General features: G+C 49.2%; 1 protein-coding gene across 1 annotated transcript in view; it reads right to left on the reverse strand.

Annotated features, from left to right (window-relative positions):
• Nucleotides 1–215: 215 nt before the first annotated feature.
• The window catches only part of ARHGEF37 (Rho guanine nucleotide exchange factor 37), a 37,465-nt gene continuing 17,903 nt past the window's right edge, over nt 216–19,777 (reverse strand). The window contains exons 4-12 of the mRNA XM_079702371.1: nt 17,236–17,435; nt 15,924–16,054; nt 15,157–15,261; nt 12,825–12,935; nt 11,824–12,153; nt 8,168–8,296; nt 5,271–5,466; nt 3,586–3,743; nt 216–877 (exon numbers count right to left, since the gene is read on the reverse strand). Coding sequence (XP_079558497.1) covers nt 668–877; nt 3,586–3,743; nt 5,271–5,466; nt 8,168–8,296; nt 11,824–12,153; nt 12,825–12,935; nt 15,157–15,261; nt 15,924–16,054; nt 17,236–17,435 — 1,570 coding nt within the window. The 3' untranslated portion in view covers nt 216–667. The remainder of the gene's footprint in view (nt 878–3,585; nt 3,744–5,270; nt 5,467–8,167; nt 8,297–11,823; nt 12,154–12,824; nt 12,936–15,156; nt 15,262–15,923; nt 16,055–17,235; nt 17,436–19,777) is intronic.

Below are 19,777 nucleotides of genomic sequence, written 5' to 3' on the forward strand. Positions count from 1 at the left end.
AAAATCCCCTCTTCCCTGGAGCAGCCTCTGCATTTGCCTTAACACATTCCAGAATCGTGACTTGCTCACACCTACTCCTTGGCACAGCCCAAAGTCTCCTGGGAACCTCTCCACTGCCCCGACAAGCCCTCGTTCCCCTGCTAGAGAGGGCTCCCAGGGGTTCATTGCCCAAGATAACTCAGCTCCCAGCATGGAGAAATAAAAGCTGACTGGTCGGCTGTTGTATCTCTTTATACCACAGGAAGGAAGTGAACTGCCAGGCCAGGCGGTTCTGGACTCTCCAGTGTGCCTCCATGCAACCACACGGCGCACAGGTAAAGCTCACCTGGGTGACCCACTCCCATGGGCAGGAACAGACGGGGCACAGGTAAGATTGGCCATAAGCAAGTCCTGGCCAATCAGCTGTGACCTGCCATCCCAGGTGTTGTGACTCAGGTTGGAACGCCCTCTTCATGCAGACATAATGAGCCGTCCTGGTTGGAGCCTTTCATGTCCACCCACGCCAGGCACTCTGCAAGGCCCACCTACCTCTTCTGGCTGCCTTCTGGGTACCCTTCACCCCACCCTGGCCTGATTTCCCCATCCACCCCACCTTCTCTTTGCTTCTTTTCCCTCCCAGGGTCACAGCCTCTAAGCCTCTTGGAACATGGGCTCCAAGGAGGGCACCCTAAGAGGGAAGACTCCAGCCCCACAGAGCTGGACCTGGGGCCCTGGCCAGGAAGCTGGAAGGCACATAGCCCCTCTGTCCGTTCACTTCCACAAGGCTCCATTCTGGGTTCCCCTTCTTGTCCTGGGCCTCCAGGACAGTCACCTGCTGGCCTGCCTGCAGACTCACTTCATGGCTGCTTCTGGCCACAAAGGGGTACACTGCCACCACCTGAAACACACGGGGAGTGACACAGAAATGGTCAGGGTGGGAGGACACACAAACCTGACCTAGAGAAGCTGTTTATCCTCTTCCCTCCCACCCGACTCAGTCCCCATCGCTGAGCAGTCATTGCCTCCCAAATACATCCTTTGTCCAAAGCCATTGGCTACTTCCGCTACTCCCACTGCTAATAGCTACTATGTGGCAGGCTCTTTGCCTGGTTTTGATTTTCACAATTCTATAATTCTGTATGCCCCATTTTTCAGATAAGGAAATTGAGACTCAGAGAAGTCAAGGAACTTATTCAATATCACAGAGCAGTGAAGCTGGCCTGTCTGACCTCAGAAGGGGTGCTCTCAGTCCACTGCTGCCATCTCACTGAGCAGGGGACTCAGCATCCCTTCCCACCACTCTCCTCAGATCAAAGGGTGTCATCTGCCCAGGCCAGTTTCCCAGCTTGGAGCAGAGACAGGAAGGAGGTTAGGTGACTTTGTTGAAAGGCAAAAAAAAAAAAAAATTGGAGGAGAGGGCATTTGTTAGGCTGATATTTCGCCTCCCTGGGCCTCATTCTCATCATCTGTGAAATGGAAGTAATGATATTTTTCCCTCCAGGTAATTGTGGGAATTTAATGAATGGATGCCTGTGCCTGGTACATAGTAAGGGCTCAACAAATGCAGGCTGCTTTCGCTATTTTTACCATGACTTTTACTACTGTGTGCCAAGGCTCAGGAACAGTCAGGGGCAAGGGGGAACTGGGATGACCCCATGTGAGTCCCACTGAGCAGCCCCATGACCAAAGAGGAAGCGGCTGCTGTGTCTGGGCAGATGGACGGCTGAGCTCACCACATGAGCCCCTGGGCGGGTGTTCCAGGACACTACCCACACTGGCGGCCACTGGGACTGAGTTGGGTGGCCAGGCTCTCTGGAGGGATCCCTGTGGGTTCTTTGCTGATGGGTGGGTATGTCCAACAGGAGGCAGCCCTGGTGTACCACTTCTAGCTAAGGCTCCCAGCACTGGCCTGAGAGCCTTCCCAGCATGTGCCACAGCTGTACATCACAGCTTCCGCAGGCTTCTATGCAGCCCTCCTGCAGCCCACTCCAGGCTCCCCCAGCCACCCTGGCCTGCAGCATCCCCTGGCTATTCACTGCAAGCCTCTGGGCTCCCACCCCTCAGCCTGGGTCCTTTCTGTTGTTCATCCATCACCTGTGAAGCTCCTCCTTTATAACTGTGAGTGCAGCCTCCATTTACTGAGGCTCACATGTGCCAGCCAGCTAACTACCTCAATCAGCCCTCACAGTGACCCCACTAAGCTTCTGCCCCGAAAAGCCTTCCCAACACTTTTTTGTTTTGAGATATAATTCACATGCATACATTCACCCTTTCAAAGTGTACAATAAAGTAGTTTTTAACATGTTCCCAAGGTTATGCCACCATCACCATTATCTAATTCCAGAACATCTTCATCATCTCAGAAAGAGACCCTAGAGCACTTAGCAGTCACTTCCCATTCCCCCTGCCCCCAGCCTCTGCCAACCACTGATCTACTTTCTGTCTCTATGCAATTGTCTATCCAGGACATTTCGTATAGAGAATCATACATTACATGGCCTTCTCTACCGAGCTACATGTGGTAGCATGTGTTGGCACTTCATTCTTTCTTATGGCTGAATAATATTTGATTGTGTGAATGTGCCACATTTTGTTTATTCCTTCATCAGTTGATGGACATGGGTTGTTCCCACTTTGGGGCTGTTATGAATAATGCTGCGACGAACATGCATGTACAAGTTTCCCATGGCTTTTTTTTTTTTTTTTTTTTTTTGCGGTACGCGGGCCTCTCACTGTTGTGGCCTCTCCCATTGTGGAGCACAGGCTCCGGACGCGCAGGCTCCGCGGCATGTGGGATCCTCCCGGACCGGGGCACGAACCCACGTCCCCTGCATCGGCAGGCAGACTCTCAACCACTGCGCCGCCAGGGAAGCCCTCCTCCCATGGCTTCTAAGGGAAAGCCGACACCCTCACCAAGGCCACAGGCCCTGCTGGCTGGCCCTGCCCACCTCTCCAGCCCACCGCCCTCACCGTCCTGGCCCCACTGGCTCCACTCAGTTCCTCACTCACCCTGTCCTCCCCGGCCCTGGGCCTTTGCATTCACTGGGCATGCTTTCTGGGAAGCTCTTCCCATCCACAACCCTTTATCCAATTACTTCCTAACCACCCTTCAAATCTGAGCAAAAGCATGATTCTTCTCAGAAAGACCTTCCCTGAACCTCTCCCACACCTAAGGCTCTGGCACTTAGCACTAATAGAACTGTGATTATTTATATCGTTATTTTATTAATCACTGTTTTCCCCACCTCCCAGATTATAAATTTGAGGAAGGCAAGGGCCAAGGTTGACTTCTGCTCATCACTGCATCTCTTATCTAGCACAGTGCCTGGTGAGTACTGAATAAATGAACAAATGCGTGAACAAACGAATGAACGAAATAATCCCACGTGCTCTGCTAATGGGGAGCGAGGGATTAACTCCCTGCTTTTGATGTGGCAAGGACGAGAGGCTCCTTTCTCCAGGTCCCACCCTGGCCAGGACACTGTGTGGCCACTGACCAAGGCCCTGGCCTCACAGGGTGGTAGCCCCTCTGGACAGGAGGAAAATCAAAGCCCCACTCCAGATGGCCATGGGGATGTGAACCCCCCCGCCCTCTTCCAGGCTCACCTGGGTCACTGCTGGGACAGAAGGGACAGGGGCCAAGGTGGGCTCTGGTGTCTGACGTTGGGAGTCCCTGTGAGGTCTCGCCTGCCCTCTGAGCTCCTCCTCACGGGGGACCACGTGGTACAGCTCCAGTTTCCCAGCTGGCACGTACCCTCGATGTCCTGCAGGACACATAGAATGTTATCTGGCTGTGGATCACACAGCCCATCCCTTTCAGAGGTAGAGGAAGTCACCACCATTCATGGATGTGAATATCTCCAATACAGCTTCTTCACACTAAAAAGGACCTCAAAAGGTTTATCTTGGAACCTCACAAAATGCACCCCCCGCACCCTGCACTCACTCTTTCTAGCTTCTGCTTGTTCACCCCAGTGACAGCGAGCTCACTCCTCACAGAGGCAGCCCACTCCATTTGGAACAGCTCTGGCAGAGATAAAAAGTTCTTCCTCGGAATGGTATGAAAACTATTTTCCTGGTGCTGGCACCACTGGTCTCCTTTCCAAGCAAGGCCACTTCCTCACCGCAGGATTGCCTTTCCCTGGAGGCAGAAATTGCCTTTCTCTTCTCCAAGTGCCCCCAGTTCTTTCTCATGTAACAGCTACTCCAGTGGTGCTCTGGTTGCTGTCACTGTGAATGGCCATCACCTCCTGAGAGCTTGCTTGGTGCCAGAACCGGCATCTGATCACCTAGTCTTTCCATCAACTCTCGAGGTCTGTATTATTATCTCCATTGTATGGCTGAGCCAACCGAGCTCAGAGAGGCTCCATAACTCCTCCGGGATCATGCAGTTAGTACAGTGCAGAGTTGGGGCCCAAATCCGGTCCTCTTGACCCCAGGGACCTTATTTTAATCCCCATTCAGCTGTTTTTCAATTTGAGTTAGGATTTTACCCTTTCATGATTCTTGCCAGATTTGTACCATCTTCTTAATTTTGTTTATAAACGCACTTTTTAAAACTTAGTGTTAAAAAAAAAACTTAGTGTTGTGCTATATAATAATGAATAAAATCATGGGTTTCTGTGCTAGTTATATTTTTTCTAATACACATTAAAATACTGAATTAAAATAAAATGTCTGAAGGGGGAAAAGCTGTCGGCAGATCCCCTCCCAGTAATCCTGTGTAACCCTCATCTTGTGGGTCACGTGCCCCTCTGTGGAAGACACTCTGCTGGGCCTTCCCCTCCTGGGTTCATGGTGCTCCTTGCCTCCTGCCCCTCTCCCTCCTGGGGCCCCTACATCTGAGCAGCACACCCAGGGACATGACCAGTGCAGAGGGAACAGGATAACACCTCCCTTGTTCTGGATGTCAGACTTCTGTCCACACAGTCAGGATCTAAACGTCCCTTCTCTGCGTATCTCCATCCCTTCTCCGTCCTTCAAGGTGATGCTGAGTTCTCTCTACACAAATGATCTGTGAGGTCCCCAAGGCAGATCTTTGTCTTCCTTACACAGCACCCAGCACACAGTTGGTGATTGGTAACGGATATTGCAATGTAAGACTGAATTTCTCTTTTTGGCATATCATGCACCACACTAAGCCGGCTGTACCCCATGCCCTCCATGTTCACCTGTGTTCATTCCCATCCTGGATTTGCACCCCTGCCCACAAGAGTGCCTATGTCTCCCCACTGGCTCCCGTTGGACAGTTTTCCCAAAGGGTTGGGAAGTGCCCATGAAGTCCCATGTACCTCCGGTGTCCACCAGCCATCGGCTGCTGTTGCCTTTGGTGTCCTTGTCTTGAAGGAGGGCTACGATGTGGCCCCGAGGCAAAGTCAGGTCCAGAGTCCCAGCCCCGCTGATGTTGCTTGTCACCTGGTACAGCTTTCCCGGGCCATACCTGCTCAGGAGAGCCTGCACCTGGCGTTCAGCCCCTGGAAGGAGTGGCTGGGAGAGAAAGGACAGAGACAGACACAGGTGTTGGAGCTGGAGTGTTAAAGCTGGCGCCAATGTTGGCCCACGTGCTGACAGCTAGGTGTCCTGGGCCAAGCACACCTCTGCTGCCCATCGGTCCATCCCAGTGAGGGCAACCGTGTCCTCATTAATAGATGGCTGGATCAGATGAGAAACACATGCTCTTAGTATCCAAAGGCATTTCAGAAGAAACTTCTAACTTAACTTCTAAAATCCTTCTCTGGTCTAAACTTCTTGGGTTTTCTAAACTCCTAAGGCAGTTTCTGAATCTCTCCATTACAGAACTCCAGGACTGGGGCCTCAATTCTGCCCATAGCATCAAGCTAAGCTGTCCCACAGGAAAATGCCTTACACACGTCTTTTAACCCCAATGAGCAAAACTATGAGCTTCATGTGGGCACCAGGCCTTATTCACCTGGCATCTTAAACAGCCAGCACAGGGCCAGCACATGTAGACACACGTGTGAACAAAATGTGGTTTTTTATTCCATGTGTTTTGAGTTCACAAGTATTTATTGAGCCCCCTACCATGTACAAGGCATGGTAAGCCTTGTGAATGGCATAGTAGAAACAGTTTTTCCCTGATGGAAAATGCCATTTAGCTGAAGAGAATGATTCAGTGCATTTTCAGAGCATCCAAAAATCTCCTGGCACTGCCTTTGTTTTTTCATTCACTGCTTCCAGCTAAAGTATCAACAAGAAAGGACTCAGGCAATTGTCCCCTTTTTGTAAAACAAAGAAGAAATTTAAAATGTTGGATATAGATTTATTATATATTCTCTCTCGCTAGATATATATGGATGGATATATATTCATCATATTCTATATGATTATTTCCAGGTGGAGAGGTGCTGGGTGTAGGCAGGTAGGCAGAGGTGCCCTTCAGGGACATCTGGGCATGGACTCTGCCATTACCCCTACCTCCAATGGGTTCCTGAATCAGGATCAAGAACCAGGAGAACTCCAGGTTTCTAAACAGGCCCTCAAATGGAAGTGTAGAGACAGGGTAGCTCTTTTTCAGAATGGTGGTGTTAACAGGAGTATGGGGTAGCAAATGTTTGCCTTCTTTCTCAAGTCTCTGCCCCTACCTGTGCAGAGAACAGCAGTGCTCCCTGGAGGGACCGGGGAGGCCTGTAAAGATCTCACTGGGACTCTCCTGTCCTGGGTGGCCACCTCACTCCTCTGGGTTCTGTACCCATAGCCAAATAACTCAAGAATTTATAGGAGGGTGTGTGCATGTTGCAGGGGTGGGTGAGAGAAGGTGGGGAGGGTGGGGCTGGGGGGGGTGTCTCCTCTCTTCCTACCAACACACCAGGACTATGATGTTCCCATTTGTTTTTTATTTTTTCTGTATCTTCTTTTTTTTTTTCCTGCAATCAGCATGGATTGCTTTTCCAATAAGAAAAATGTTATTTTGTCTTAAGTAGAAAAAGATAGAAGTTTCCATGACTCATCTGAGTGGCTGCTCTCTTCTTGATTTTCTGCACCCTTCCTCTCCCCAAGCTGCAGAGCCCATGCGGCAACCCTGATGAGTCCTCTGCTGGGGCATCTCAGGGTGGGAGAGGAAGTGGGGACAGCTGTGGCCCCAGGGGGAGCCAGCCCCACTTGAAGTGCACATACACCTCTGATGGTCTTTGACGTCCTCTGTGCTCTGGCCAGGTGCAAAGGCCACCTGTATCTGTCCAGCTCTGCTGGGCTCCTTTACTGCCCCCATGTCTCTGGGGCCCCCTTCTCCCTTCTGGGGAATCTTGGAGCTGTCTCCTGGCCCTTCACTTCACATCTCACATGTAACTGAATACAGTTTGTTTTCTCAAACCAGGTTTCATGATGCTCTGGGAGCCCGTGCTCCCTTCAGCTACTTCAGTTACTTTTCAAATATAGTAAAAGTAACTACACAATATTTTATATATTCTTGAAGAATTCTTCAAGTGGACTGCAAGATACCCTTTCCCTATATTTTAGAGAAAAATGTTTTACCAAAAAAAAAAGAAAAAAAAAGACTTTGGCTGGCCAAAGTTTTGTAAACCACAATGCAGCTGAGATACTGTCCTTTGCAATTAAAAATTCCACAGCAAAAATAAATTTTAAATGACTTCTTATTCAAATTTTTTATTCATCCTGAATGCTGGTATTTGAAGCAGGTTCCATGAGAAGGTGGTGAGGAAACAGTAAATTTTGATGAAAAATTTGAAGAAGTTCCAAGTTTCAGGCTGTAAGTGCCACTTAGCCATTATGATGTCTAATTTCACCTAAGAGTAAAAAAGTTTGCATTTTCCTCTTCCTGATCTGCTCTTATGCTTACTGGCCATGAAGAGCATGTGTGTGTGTGTATGTGTGTGTGCGCTCTTATGCTTACTGGCCATGAAGAGCGTGTGTGTGTGTGTGTGTGCGTGTATGTGTGTGTGTGTGCTCTTATGCTTACTGGCCATGAAGAGCATGTGTGTGTGTGTGTGTGCGCTCTTATGCTTACTGGCCATGAAAAGCATGTGTGTGTGTGTGTGTGTGTGTGTGTGTGTGTGTGAGATTCCCACCCGACCCCCACCCCCAGCTCACAGAGAAAGGAGAGGGGGAGGAACACTGGGAAAAGAAAAGGGAAAGGAAACAGGGGATTGACCTCACTCCACTGGCAGGTGAAGGACTGGATAGTCTTTGCAGGGGAAGGAGGGACGCTTACTTGTGTGGTGAGAGGTGGCAGCACTTTCTCGAAGTTCTCTTGAAAGGAGTGAAGCTGATGACCGGTCTGGCCCAGTGCATCCTCCACCAGCTTCCTGAAGGCTGGATCAGAGATGTGGTGGTGGGGAAGCTAGGTGGAGACAGACACTGCCATCAGAGCCCTCCTTGGGAGAGAGGCGACAGGGAGACCCTGACAGCCACACTCCAGCCCCAGATGTGTTAGGATGGCCCTTTATGTCTTGGTCAGCTGTTGTTTTGGCCCCACCTTCCTTTAAGGAAGCGTCCCTCTCTGGGGGTCCAGCGGTATTGCCCCTCCTGGTGCCTGGCCACAGGACTGACCGTCATGGCATCCCTTTTCCTAAGCACTGTGATCGGTCAGGGAGTAGACAGTGGAGCAAAGCAAGGCCAATTGGAAACCACCCATCAGATTTAAAAAAAAAAATTTTAATTTATTTTTTACTTTTTAATTTTACTTTTTTTTTTTTTTTTACAGTAGGTCCTTGTTGGTTATCTATTTTAAATATAGCAGTGTGTACATGTCAATCCCGAACTCCCACTCCCATCAGATTTAGTACATGAAGGCTGAGAATGAGAGGGTGACTCTTAGATTCTGAGATGTAAAGATAAACGCTTAGAGCTGTTGGGAGCCACTCTCTCCAACTTTCCAGAAAAGGCCTGCTTGACAATAAAGCCAACCCAGAGAGGGAAACAGCCAGGAGATGGAGTGAAAGTCAGAGCCTCGACAACACTGACTGCAGCTGGGCAACAATGACTGCAGCTGGGCCCGAGGCTTGATCCCCTCCTCGGCCTCCCAGTTATACAGGTCTTTATGCCTGAACTGGCTTGGAACCCGAAGAGTTCTGAACGATGGTGCATCCCGGGACCTTGGCCCTGTTGGTCATCTCCTGCATTCTCATCAGACAGCCTAAGAGTGACCAGGGCCCCACAGCTAACAGAGACATGTCCTCTCTGCTGGTCACCAAAATCACCATGCTTCATTCTAGCTCAGAGCCTTTCCCCTACCCCCAGGATGAAGACAGATTGAGGTTCTACCATGTGGGCCTTTCCCAGGCTCCAAAGGACTGTCCAGGTGAATGGGCCATGGGACACACACAGGAAGCTGGCATCAATCATTGACAGGCCCTAAGATTCTGTATTACAGGATCAATCAAGAAATGTCCTCTTTCTGGGACTTCCCTGGTGGTCCAGAGTTTAAGACTCAGTGCTCCCAATGCAGGGGGCATGGGGTTCGATCCCTGGTCGGGGAACTAAGACCCCGCATGCTACACGGCGCAGCCCCACCCCCCCAAAAGAAAGAAAAAGAAAAAAAGAAATGCCCTCTTTCTGCTCTTATGAAGTTGACTTCCCCATTACTGTATCCTACAACACTCCCCAGCCCCGCACATCCCCGTCTAAATACAAGGGGAGCTGGCCACCCTGGACAGAAAACTAGAGGGTGAGAGAAGAATGAAAAGGTCATCTAATCAAATTTACCCTCTGCCTTCAGGAAAGAGAAATGCTTCTTTTTGCAGATTGTTCAGGCTTAATTCAAAAAGAATGTCTGGGGCTTCCCTGGTGGTGCAGTGGTTGAGAGTCCGCCTGCCGATGCAGGGGACAAGGGTTCGTGCCCCAGTCTGGGAAGATCCCACATGCCGTGGAGCGGCTGGGCCCGTGAGCCATGGCCGCTGAGCCCGCACGTCCGCAGGCTGTGCTCCGCAATGGGAGAGGCCACAACAGTGAGAGGCCCGCGTACTGCAAAAAGGAAAAAAAAAAAAAAAAAAGAGTGTCTGGGCTTCCCTGGTGGCACAGTGGTTGAGAGTCCACCTGCCGATGCAGGGGACATGGGTTCGTGCCCCGGTCCAGGAAGATCCCACATGCCGCAGAGCGGCTGGGCCCATGAGCTATGGCTGCTGAGCCTGCGCGTCCGGAGCCTGTGCCCCGCAACGGGAGAGGCCACAACAGTGAGAGGCCCACGTACGAGAGACAAAAAAAAAAAAAAAAAAGAGTGTCTGAGACAGAACTCTGTACTAAATGCTGTGAGGGCCAAAAAGAAGAAAAGCTCAATGAGGGGAACCAGCTTCATCCATCAGGCCAGCAGGAGGCAGGCTCTGATAAGTGCTTAGCAGAAGCACATCCTAAGGGCTGCTGGGGTACAGAGGATGGAGAGGTGGGTTCTCCCACCTGGAGGAGGGGGATTCTGAGAGCTTCATGGAGAGATTCATTCATTTGTCACATATTTGGGCAGGTCCCACCATAGGCCAGGCACTGCGAAAGGCATGGGGGCAACGGGGAGGGACATTCCGGGCTGAAGAAGGAGCCTGTGGTCACACTCAGAAGTGGTGCACTGGAAGTGGAGACTGCAGACGCAGAGTGAGACTATGGGCTGGAAAGGTAGTGATGGGGGTGGGTGGCAAATTTTAGAGGAATTTTTATGCAACAGATTGGATGGGGAAAGCTGAGCTGGGGCACATGAAGCACAGGAGACAGCATGCGGTATGAGCAGTACCGAAATTTCTCCAGAGCTTAGATCCACAGGCCATTAAGCTCTGATGTTGATATCAGAGAGAGATTTAAGAGTTCTTTCCTATACCAACCCAATGTTCAAAATTCTAAAATCAAAGTTTGCACTTGGAGATGTGTCTAAACCTCTTTGTGACCTATTTATGCTTTCAGCAGACAGGCTGTCGGGCGCTATGGTTCAGAGCCCAGGCTCTGGAGTTGAACTGCCAGGATTCAAATTGAGATCTTAGCTGTGTGGCTTTGGGCAAGCTGCTTAACCTCTGTGCCCTGACTTCCTTTTGAAACGAGAATAATAATAATACCTATTCTGTAGGGTTATTGTGAGGATTAAGTGAGACAATATATGGAAAGTGTTCCAAACAGATGCACCATAAGTGCTCACAAGGAGGCAGCTGCTAGAAGTAGTTAACAGTGTCAGGAGCACAGCTTGAGACATTTACTCCTGACTGTGTAGAAAGGACCCTGTCTTCTCTGTTACCTACTTCTTTTTGTTTTGTTTTTTTTTTTGGCTGCATTGGGTCTCCGTTGCTGTGCGCAGGCTTTCTCTAGTTGCGGCGAGCAGGGGCTACTCTTCGCTGCAGTGTGCAGGCTTCTCATTGCGGTGGCTTCTCTTGTTGTGGAGCACGGGCTCCAAGCTCACAGGCTTCAGTAGTTGTGGCACGCGGGCTCAGCAGTTGTGGCTCACAGGCTTTAGAGCGCAGGCTCAGTAGTTGCAGCACACGGGCTTAGTTGCTCCGCAGCATGTGGGATCCTCCCGGACCAGGGCTTGAACCCGTGTCCCCTGCATTGGCAGGCAGATTCTTAATGACTGCGCCATCAGGGAAGTCCCGTCTGCTACCTACTTCTAATACACTCCAGGGAATGGCCCCAAGGCCTGTATTTTCCCAGCAGAGCCTCCTGTGCTTCTGAGTCCCAGAGCCTGAGAGTGGCCTGGAGTCCCAGTTCCACCCTTGCTTTCATGGTCTGACTCTATTAATGGAGGGAGAACAGGCATAAGAGAGATCCAGAAGGTCCCCACAACCTCCTCCTAAGCACCTGTTGGAAGGCCCAGACCAGCCCCTGCAAACAGCTGGCTGAAGGGGCAACCAGGCCCTGCCTGGCTATTCCCCAGGGGCACCCCAGTCCCAGAGGCCTTACCTGGGCCAAGCTGTCCTCTGCCCTCTGCAGCACTTGCTTTGCAAGGTCCCTCTGGAGGGTCACAAATGTGCATAGGATCTGGCCCAGCCATTGCATGGCCAGCTGCTTAAACTGTGGGAGCTCAGCCACTAGCAGGGAGTTGAGTGCCTCGTACATGTGCCGGGCCGCCTCCTCCTCATAGGTCATGCTGCCCACCTCCAACAGCTTCTCTTCCACCCTCTCAAAGTCCAGTAGTTTGTCCAGACGCTTCTTGATCAGATTCTGAGGGCCGGCCAAGGCTTTGGCCAGGCTGCACAATGGCTGCCACACCAGGGCTTCCAGCCGCTGCTTCTGTGGGGAGAGGTGAACTTGGGAGTTGAGGAAGGAGGTGGCAGAGGGCGGGGCACAGGGAGAAGGGGCTTTGGATGTGGGCAGGACTGGGCTCCAGTCCCACCCTCACCGACCAGCTGTGACCTCTAGCATGACATCTAACCTTTCTGGGCCTCAATGTGCCCATCTGAAATATGGGGACAATGTATGTAACAAGCTTAGCAGAGTGCCTAGCACAGAATAAGTATTCAATATATATGTCACTTCTTAATACGGTTACTGTGCACAGATGTTGAAAAAATTTTGTATGGAATGGTGGTCAAAAGCATAGTCCTTGGGGCACAGATCCTTGCCATTGACCATCTGAATAACCTGGGAGGTCACCCTCTCTGAGCCTCAAGCTCTCATCTGCAGAATGGAGCTATTAATAGTATCTACCCTGTAAGCTGTGTTGTGAGGATTAAATGAGGGGAAGAATGTAGAGTTTAGCACAGTGCCTGGCAGATAACAAGGGTCAGTAAATGTTAGCTGGGGCTATTTTTATCAGGAAAATGCACTAATAATCATCTCTGCCCTGCTGACTATCCAGGACTGTTATGGATGTGACAGTCATGGAAAAGGCCTGGCTTCTAAATATTATTCTTATAGGCTCTGCCACCTGCCTAAAAAAAGAAAGGAGAAGTTCTGCTCACAAACTCAGGGAAGGCCTGGAGCTGCAGGTCTCTTGCCAGGTAACAGTACTGCACCACAGTCCCCCCAGGGATGTCCAGATCGTATTCCTGGGGCCGGAAGCGGAGGAAAGCCTAGATGGGGTCAAATGAGAGAGTCAATCATGGCCCGTGGTCGCCATCTCACACCTGAATCCCCCTCCACCACAGACCGGAAGAAGTGCCCAGGCTGTCTGCACGCCCTCCCTGTGTCTGCACACAGCCTATTCTATCCTTGCACAACTTGGGTGATTAGAAAGTTCCTCCTTAGACTGAGCCAACATCTTTCTCCCTATTCAGTGCTGCCTCAATTTCACACATTTGCATATCTCCTTTGTGATTTTTTTTTTGCCATGTCCATGTTCCTCGAGTTCTATTAATATTTTTCCTTAAACGAAATTGGGTCATTTGTAGAGACGTGGATGGATCTAGAGACTGTCATACAGAGTGAAGTAAGTCAGAAAGAGAAAAACAAATATCATATATTAACATATATGTGGAACCTAGAAAAATGGTACAGATGAACCAGTTTGCAGGGCAGAAATAGAGACACAGATGTAGAGAACAAACGTATGGACACCAAAGGGGGAAAGTGGTGGGGGTGGTGGTGTGATGAATTGGGAGATTGGGATTGACATGTATACACTAATATGTATAAAATAGATAACTAATAAGAATCTGCTGTATAAAAAAATAAAATTCAAAAAAAAAATTTTTCCTTAAATCAACCTAGCATCCCTATTTAAATCAATGCATTAAAAAAAAAAAAAACACCTTATGGGGAATTCCCTGGTGGTTCAGTGGTTAGGACTTCGTGCTTTCACTGCCGAGGGCCTGGGTTCAATCCCTGGTCGGGAAACTTAAGATTCTGCAAGCCACATGGCACGGCCAAAAAAAAACCCACCTTATGATACTCCCATAAAGGGAAAGCCAGTAATAATTGCCATAAATAAGCATGTAAGAATAACTGCTATAAAAACAATGCTATTAAGTTCTGTCTGGGCGTGATGGCCTGATGAAGGTTTCCAGCCAGAGACTTATTCTGCCTGTTTATTTAAGACATGTCAGAAAAAGAGGCTTTTCCTGGACTCTGAGGATTAAAAGAGAGAGTCATTTTCTCACTGTGGGATTCCATGTCAACACTGTATCCGTCGTGTAAGTCCTGCATTTATGGAAATACGGCCTTAATGCTTCCAAATATCTGTTCTACTCTGCAAAGCCAGATGTGTCTCTCATGGGCCTCTGGTTTCTCTCTTTCAGGGCCCCTCCATTCTTTCTCTGAGGGCCTTCCCCTTCTGCTTCACTGTGCTGTCCAGATCTTTCCTCTGGGGGGCCCAAGATGGAGCAGGAACAAGCAGGGAATGTGCCCCACAGTGAGGAGTGTAGAACAACGACCTCCATCCTTCTACATACTTCCAATAATGCCACCCCAAATCCTATTATCCAAAGAGCCTGTTATCGTCTGACTGAGCTGGTTTGTGCAAATGGACGTGATTGAGAACAAAACCATGCAAAAGGGACAGAGTGGATGGAATGAGTCAGCATCCATGACAAGAATGAAGGGGGAATTTTGGTGAAAGGAAAGTGATGTGCTGGATGGGAATGCAAACTGGTGTCCCTGTGGGCTGAATGTGGTTTGCAGAAATATATTTTCTTGGGCCCACATAACATTTAAATTCTTATTTAATTAGCTTTTCACATGAACACATGGTGAGATTTCACCTAAAGGTCTGCATTTCCAGTTTTCTTCTTCCTTAAAATCAGAAGAACTGGCAGCACTGGGTCCACATTCCCACACAGGAACTCCTGTGAGCCAAGGAATATCTCATCCCTTTCATTTTATCCATTCATTCATTTATTTGGTCATTCACACTCCAACTATTACTACATACTGAACTCTACCAAAAAAGTCTCATAAATAGACAATAGGCCTTATACACCTGCACACTTCAGTCAACAATATTACCTGCCTGGTCCCTTTGAGCACCTGTGTTTGTCAGCCCTGCTCTGGGTGCTGGTCTGGTAGGATCCCTCCAGAGGGCTCTGATTCCAGTGAATTCTGACCCTACCCAGTGAGAACACGGTCCCCCTGAGAACTCAATGAACTCAGAAGCTGCCCCAGTCAGATGACCTGTGGGCGGAGGAGTGCTTGCGAACGGCCCCTCTTCTGGCCTCCAGCCAGCAACTGTATGACCTCCTCCATTTGGTTCCTGAAGTTGGTGTCTTTGTCAGCTTGTTCAATGGGCCCTGCATGACTCCTTCCCCGGTGATCTCAGCCCCGCCCCACCCTACCCACTATTAACCACAGGATCCTCACCTCCAAATTATCCAGGTAAGCAGCCACATTGTTCTTCAGCTCGGTCACACACAGCGACACCCAGTGGAAACTCTCTTCTAAGTCATCAAATTCCTTGTCTTCTGTCTGAGAGTAAAGTTATGCTTATGAGGGCCAAGAACATCCACATGGGGCCAGTGTACACCCATTTCCCAAGTTCTTACCAGGGACCACCTTTCCACAGACCCACCCATCAGAGCCAGTCCCTCCAGCCCCAAAACTGAGTGGGACGGTTAGAGGCAGTAAGTGCAGCTTGGTGGTTCTGTATTCAGACAATGGAATCAGACACAAGAGCCCGTGAGTCCTGGTTCACTTGCTTCCTGGTTGTGTGAACTTAGGCAAGTGTTTTACTCTCTTTGAGCCTGTTTCCTCATCTGCAATATGGGAATAGTATGAACTTACTTCATTGTGTGGATCCATTAATGCCTGGTTCAGAGTAAGTACTCAATCCACCTGAGCTGCTACTAGTACCTATTCAAGGCTGGTTCCTTGCCCAGACCCAGACATCTCCTATCTGTATCAAGAGACCCCAGAGAAAGAGCAGCACAAGATGCAGAGGAGAAAGCCCCACCCTGGCTCTCCAGAATCAAGTGGTGGTGCCTACTCTGCCTCGTCCTGGCTACGCATGCTGGAAGTTCACTCTCTCAGCCTCAGTTTCCTCATTTCCGAAAGGAGTCTAAGACCCCGCACTGCACAGTCTTGCCCCTTGGGATGGCTGGGATACCACCCTTCCTCCCATCTGTGCTCACCTTGGGTACGAGCCCCGCCTCCTGCTTCAGCAGATGGCTCAGCCGGGTGGTCTTCTTGGAAAGGGTGTGCATATTGATGCGGGCCAGTCGCTCCCGGAGGCTCAGATGCTCCACCTTGGTGTACTTGGAGGCTGCACCAACAGAGGAGAAGGAGGGCACAGGAACCAGAGCTGACCCGGGAAAGCAAGAGCCCCTGACATACCTGGCAAGGCATCTCTTGGGCCCTCTTCTCAAATGTCAGTCACACCCATTAGAATGGTGAATCTCGGAGGAAAAGCACAGGGCTCCGAGCCCTCACTCTGATGTGAGCACCCTGACTGAAGAGCTTCCTGCCTGCTTGACTTCTTAGGCCTCAGTTTCCTCATCTGTAAATGAGGCTAGCCACCTCACAGGATTGCTAGGAGATCACATAAGATGATAGGTCTGGAGCAAATGACTTAAGCTCTCATTTTACCCAACTGTGAAATGGGGCTAACATTGCCAACCTCAGGGCTATCGTAAGGACCAAACAAGATAATGATTGAAAAAAACATGTCATAGTTAGCCTTTAGTAAACATTAGCTAAATTATCATTACTGCACGGTCTGAGTTGTGCAATTGAGTTTTTCATCTACTTGGGACACTGCTTCACTTTCCAGACCTTTCTGTTTTAACAACTTCAGAGGCAGCAACCTCCCCACTTTCTCCTCTTACCCTCACCCCTGATAAATACACAGCTCTTTGCCTCCCCAGTATTCATTTCTTAGTATAGCAGACATGTGGTTTAGATAAGATTGATTCCACTTTAGTTCAAGGGGTGGGTGCTGACTGTTATAAGCCAGTTCACACAATCCCCCCATCCCCTGCCACAGTGATAGGTTCAAAGAAGGGCACATAACCCAGGCTGAAGCCAATCAGTTCATGGCATTCCCCTAACCATGGCAACTGGTTCAGGGTGAGCATACGACTCAAATGAGTCCCATCAGAGTGAAACTCCAATTTAGTTTTTACAGCTAAGGGGAGAAAGGGCCCATCTTATCCTGGAGGATGTGGTGTGCAGATGCGAGTCTTAGGACAGCAATAGCCCTTTACTATTATGAGGGAGGCCAGCCTGAAAAGGAAGGTGACACATAGTAAAGGCCAGAGACAAGAGAATTGCAGGGAAATGATGCCAGCACCCTGATCAAACCCTACTTAAAGCCCACATTACTTCTGGACTTGTGGGTTACATGAGCTACTATATTCCCTGTACTGGTGAAGCCAGTTTGAGATGAGTTTTTTGTAACTAGAAGCATTCTCACTCATGTATCACCTAAATGCCCCAAGTCCTTACCCACTTCTTTGCGCCTCTTGTACTCATTGATGTTGGTGACCACGTCCTGGAGGGCAGAGGTAGCCCTCTGAAGGACAGGGTAGGCACTGGCATCAGGGAGTGTGTTCTCCAGAATTTTCTGCAGCAGCAATGGGTATTTGGTAATCCTCTGCAAAGGAATTACCAGCAAGAAACTGAGGCCTGAGGGTCCAGCTTGAGGCCTGAGGGAGAAGGCTGGTGTTAGGTAGGTCAAGTCCACCCTTGGGGGCACCAAGGGGCCTGGGCTCTAGTCCCAGCTCTGCCATTTAACTCACTGTGTGATCTCAGGCAAGTCACCCTCCTTCTGTGGTCCTCAGTTTCCTCATCTGTAATCTGTGAGGTCTATATGTTAGATGGGTGCTTCTAGTTCTCACTTTACCCTTTTCTGGGCCTTGGTTCCCCATCTGTACTAAATTTAATGGTCAGTTCTCTGCCCTCAGCTTATTCAGTCTCTCAACAGCAGGCACAGCTGACCACTCCCTCTTTCTCGAAACACTTTCTTCTTTTGGCCCCAGAGACACTCTCCGTCCTGCTTCTCTCACTCCATAGGCCACTCTCTTGGCCTCCTCTGCTGGCTTCTCTCCAATGCTGGAGTGTCCGGGGCCTCCTCTCCTCCTTCTCTCTCCACTCACTCTCTTACTGACCTCATTTAGTCCTATGGCTTTAAACACATCCCAAACCCGTATCTCCACTTCCTACTTCTGTCCAGAGCTCCAGACACACACGGTCAACTGCCTACTCGAAATCTCCACTTGGATATGTCTCAAGCACAACTCCATCTGCTGGACATGCACAGAATATTTCATTTAATAAAATGGTTCTGCTGCTTTAAAAAAGAAGAGCTTTTAAAATCACAGGAACTTGGGAATTCCCTGGCAGTCCACTGCCGTGGGCCCACCCAGATTTGATCCCTGGTGGGGGAACTAAGATCCTGCAAGCTGTGCAGCATGGCCCACACCCCAAAAAAAGTTTTTTAAAATTTAAATCATAGGAACTTAATGTTTAGAGATGTATTTAAGGGTAAAAAGTCGTAATTATCTGTAATTTCCTGTATAGTATATAGCATAAAATTAGATACAGCAAACAGCAGACATTAATACTTGTTAATTTCAGGTGGTGGGTGTGTGAGTGTTCATTACATTATTCTATTTTTCTTTAGGTTTGAAATTTTTCATTTAAAAAAGTAAAATATAAAACAAAACACAGGAACTGATAGTGTCAAGGTCCCTTCCAGATGCACCATTTGATGCATAGATGATTATTGCTAGTCCCCTTCCTGATGATGTCTGGAAGTTGCAGAAAGAGTGCCCAAGTCAACAGCATCTGGGACAAGGCTCTAAGTCTTTCCTTGATCATGACCAGTAGCCCTCAGACCCACCTTCTGAGAAACCCACAAGGTTTTCAAACCACAATGTCTAAGCATGCCTCCTCCACGAAGACTCACAAATGTTTCTCATGACTATTATCTGGCCTCCTCTCCACGGTACCCTTGCCTCTTGCTCTTCTTCCTATGGAAAAATCTCTAGATCAAATGTCCAGGAAAGATCAGCCATGAGGCTAGGAACAGACAGAGCAGGTGGGGGGCCCTCCATTAGTTGCAGGGGGTTGGGATGCAGGGGTGGGATTACCTGTCAGGACATGCCTATGCTGACCATCTGCTCTCACCAAGGGTTGCCTAGTGCTTGGCTGACTGTGGGCAGGAGAGGTGGAAACAGTCGCCAGATATTTGCAAAACTCTGTCCTCTGGGCTTAACTTTCCATGTGAAAGGGACAACTGTCACCTTACCAGGGGAGTCTCTGGTGGGATCTTTTTAGAGAGCAGTTTGGCAATTTATGAAATGTACAAACCCTTTATTCCCTCAATCCTACTATAGAAATCTACCCAGAAATATCAACTCAAGGACTTCCCTGGTGGCACAGTGGTTAAGAATCCGCCTGCCAATGCAGGGGACATGGGTTCGAGCCCTGGTCTGGGAAGATCCCACATGTCGCGGAGCAACTAAGCCTGTGCGCCACAACTGCTGAGCCTGTGCTCTAGAGCCTGCAAGCCACAACTACTGAGCCCTCACGCCACAACTACTGAAGTCTGTGCACCTAGGGCCCGTGCTCTGCAACAAGAGAAGCCACCACACTGAGTAGCCCGCGCACCGCAAGGAAGAGCAGCCGCCGCTCACTGCAACTAGAGAAAGCCCACGCACAGCAACAAAGACCCAACACAGCCAAAAATAAAATAAAATAAAATAAATATAAACTCAAGTGAGCATGGATAAAGGTAGAAGTTATTCAGCAACTCTATTTATGACAGTAAAATTTTGGAAACAGTCCAAATATACATCAATAGGGAATGGTTAAATAGACCACAGACTATGAGCTGCCCTGGGAAGGAACTCTATGCAGTCATTAAGAAAAACATGGTAGAGTAATTCATACTGTCCTGAAAAGATATTTATTCATGGCCATGATTAGGTGAAAAAGCAAGTTCTAGAAAAGCATGTAGAGTAGGAGCCCCTTAAAAAATTCATTC

The sequence above is a fragment of the Hyperoodon ampullatus genome, assembly GCF_949752795.1.
Source record: "Hyperoodon ampullatus genome assembly, chromosome: 4".
NCBI classification, from domain to species: domain Eukaryota; kingdom Metazoa; phylum Chordata; class Mammalia; order Artiodactyla; family Ziphiidae; genus Hyperoodon; species Hyperoodon ampullatus.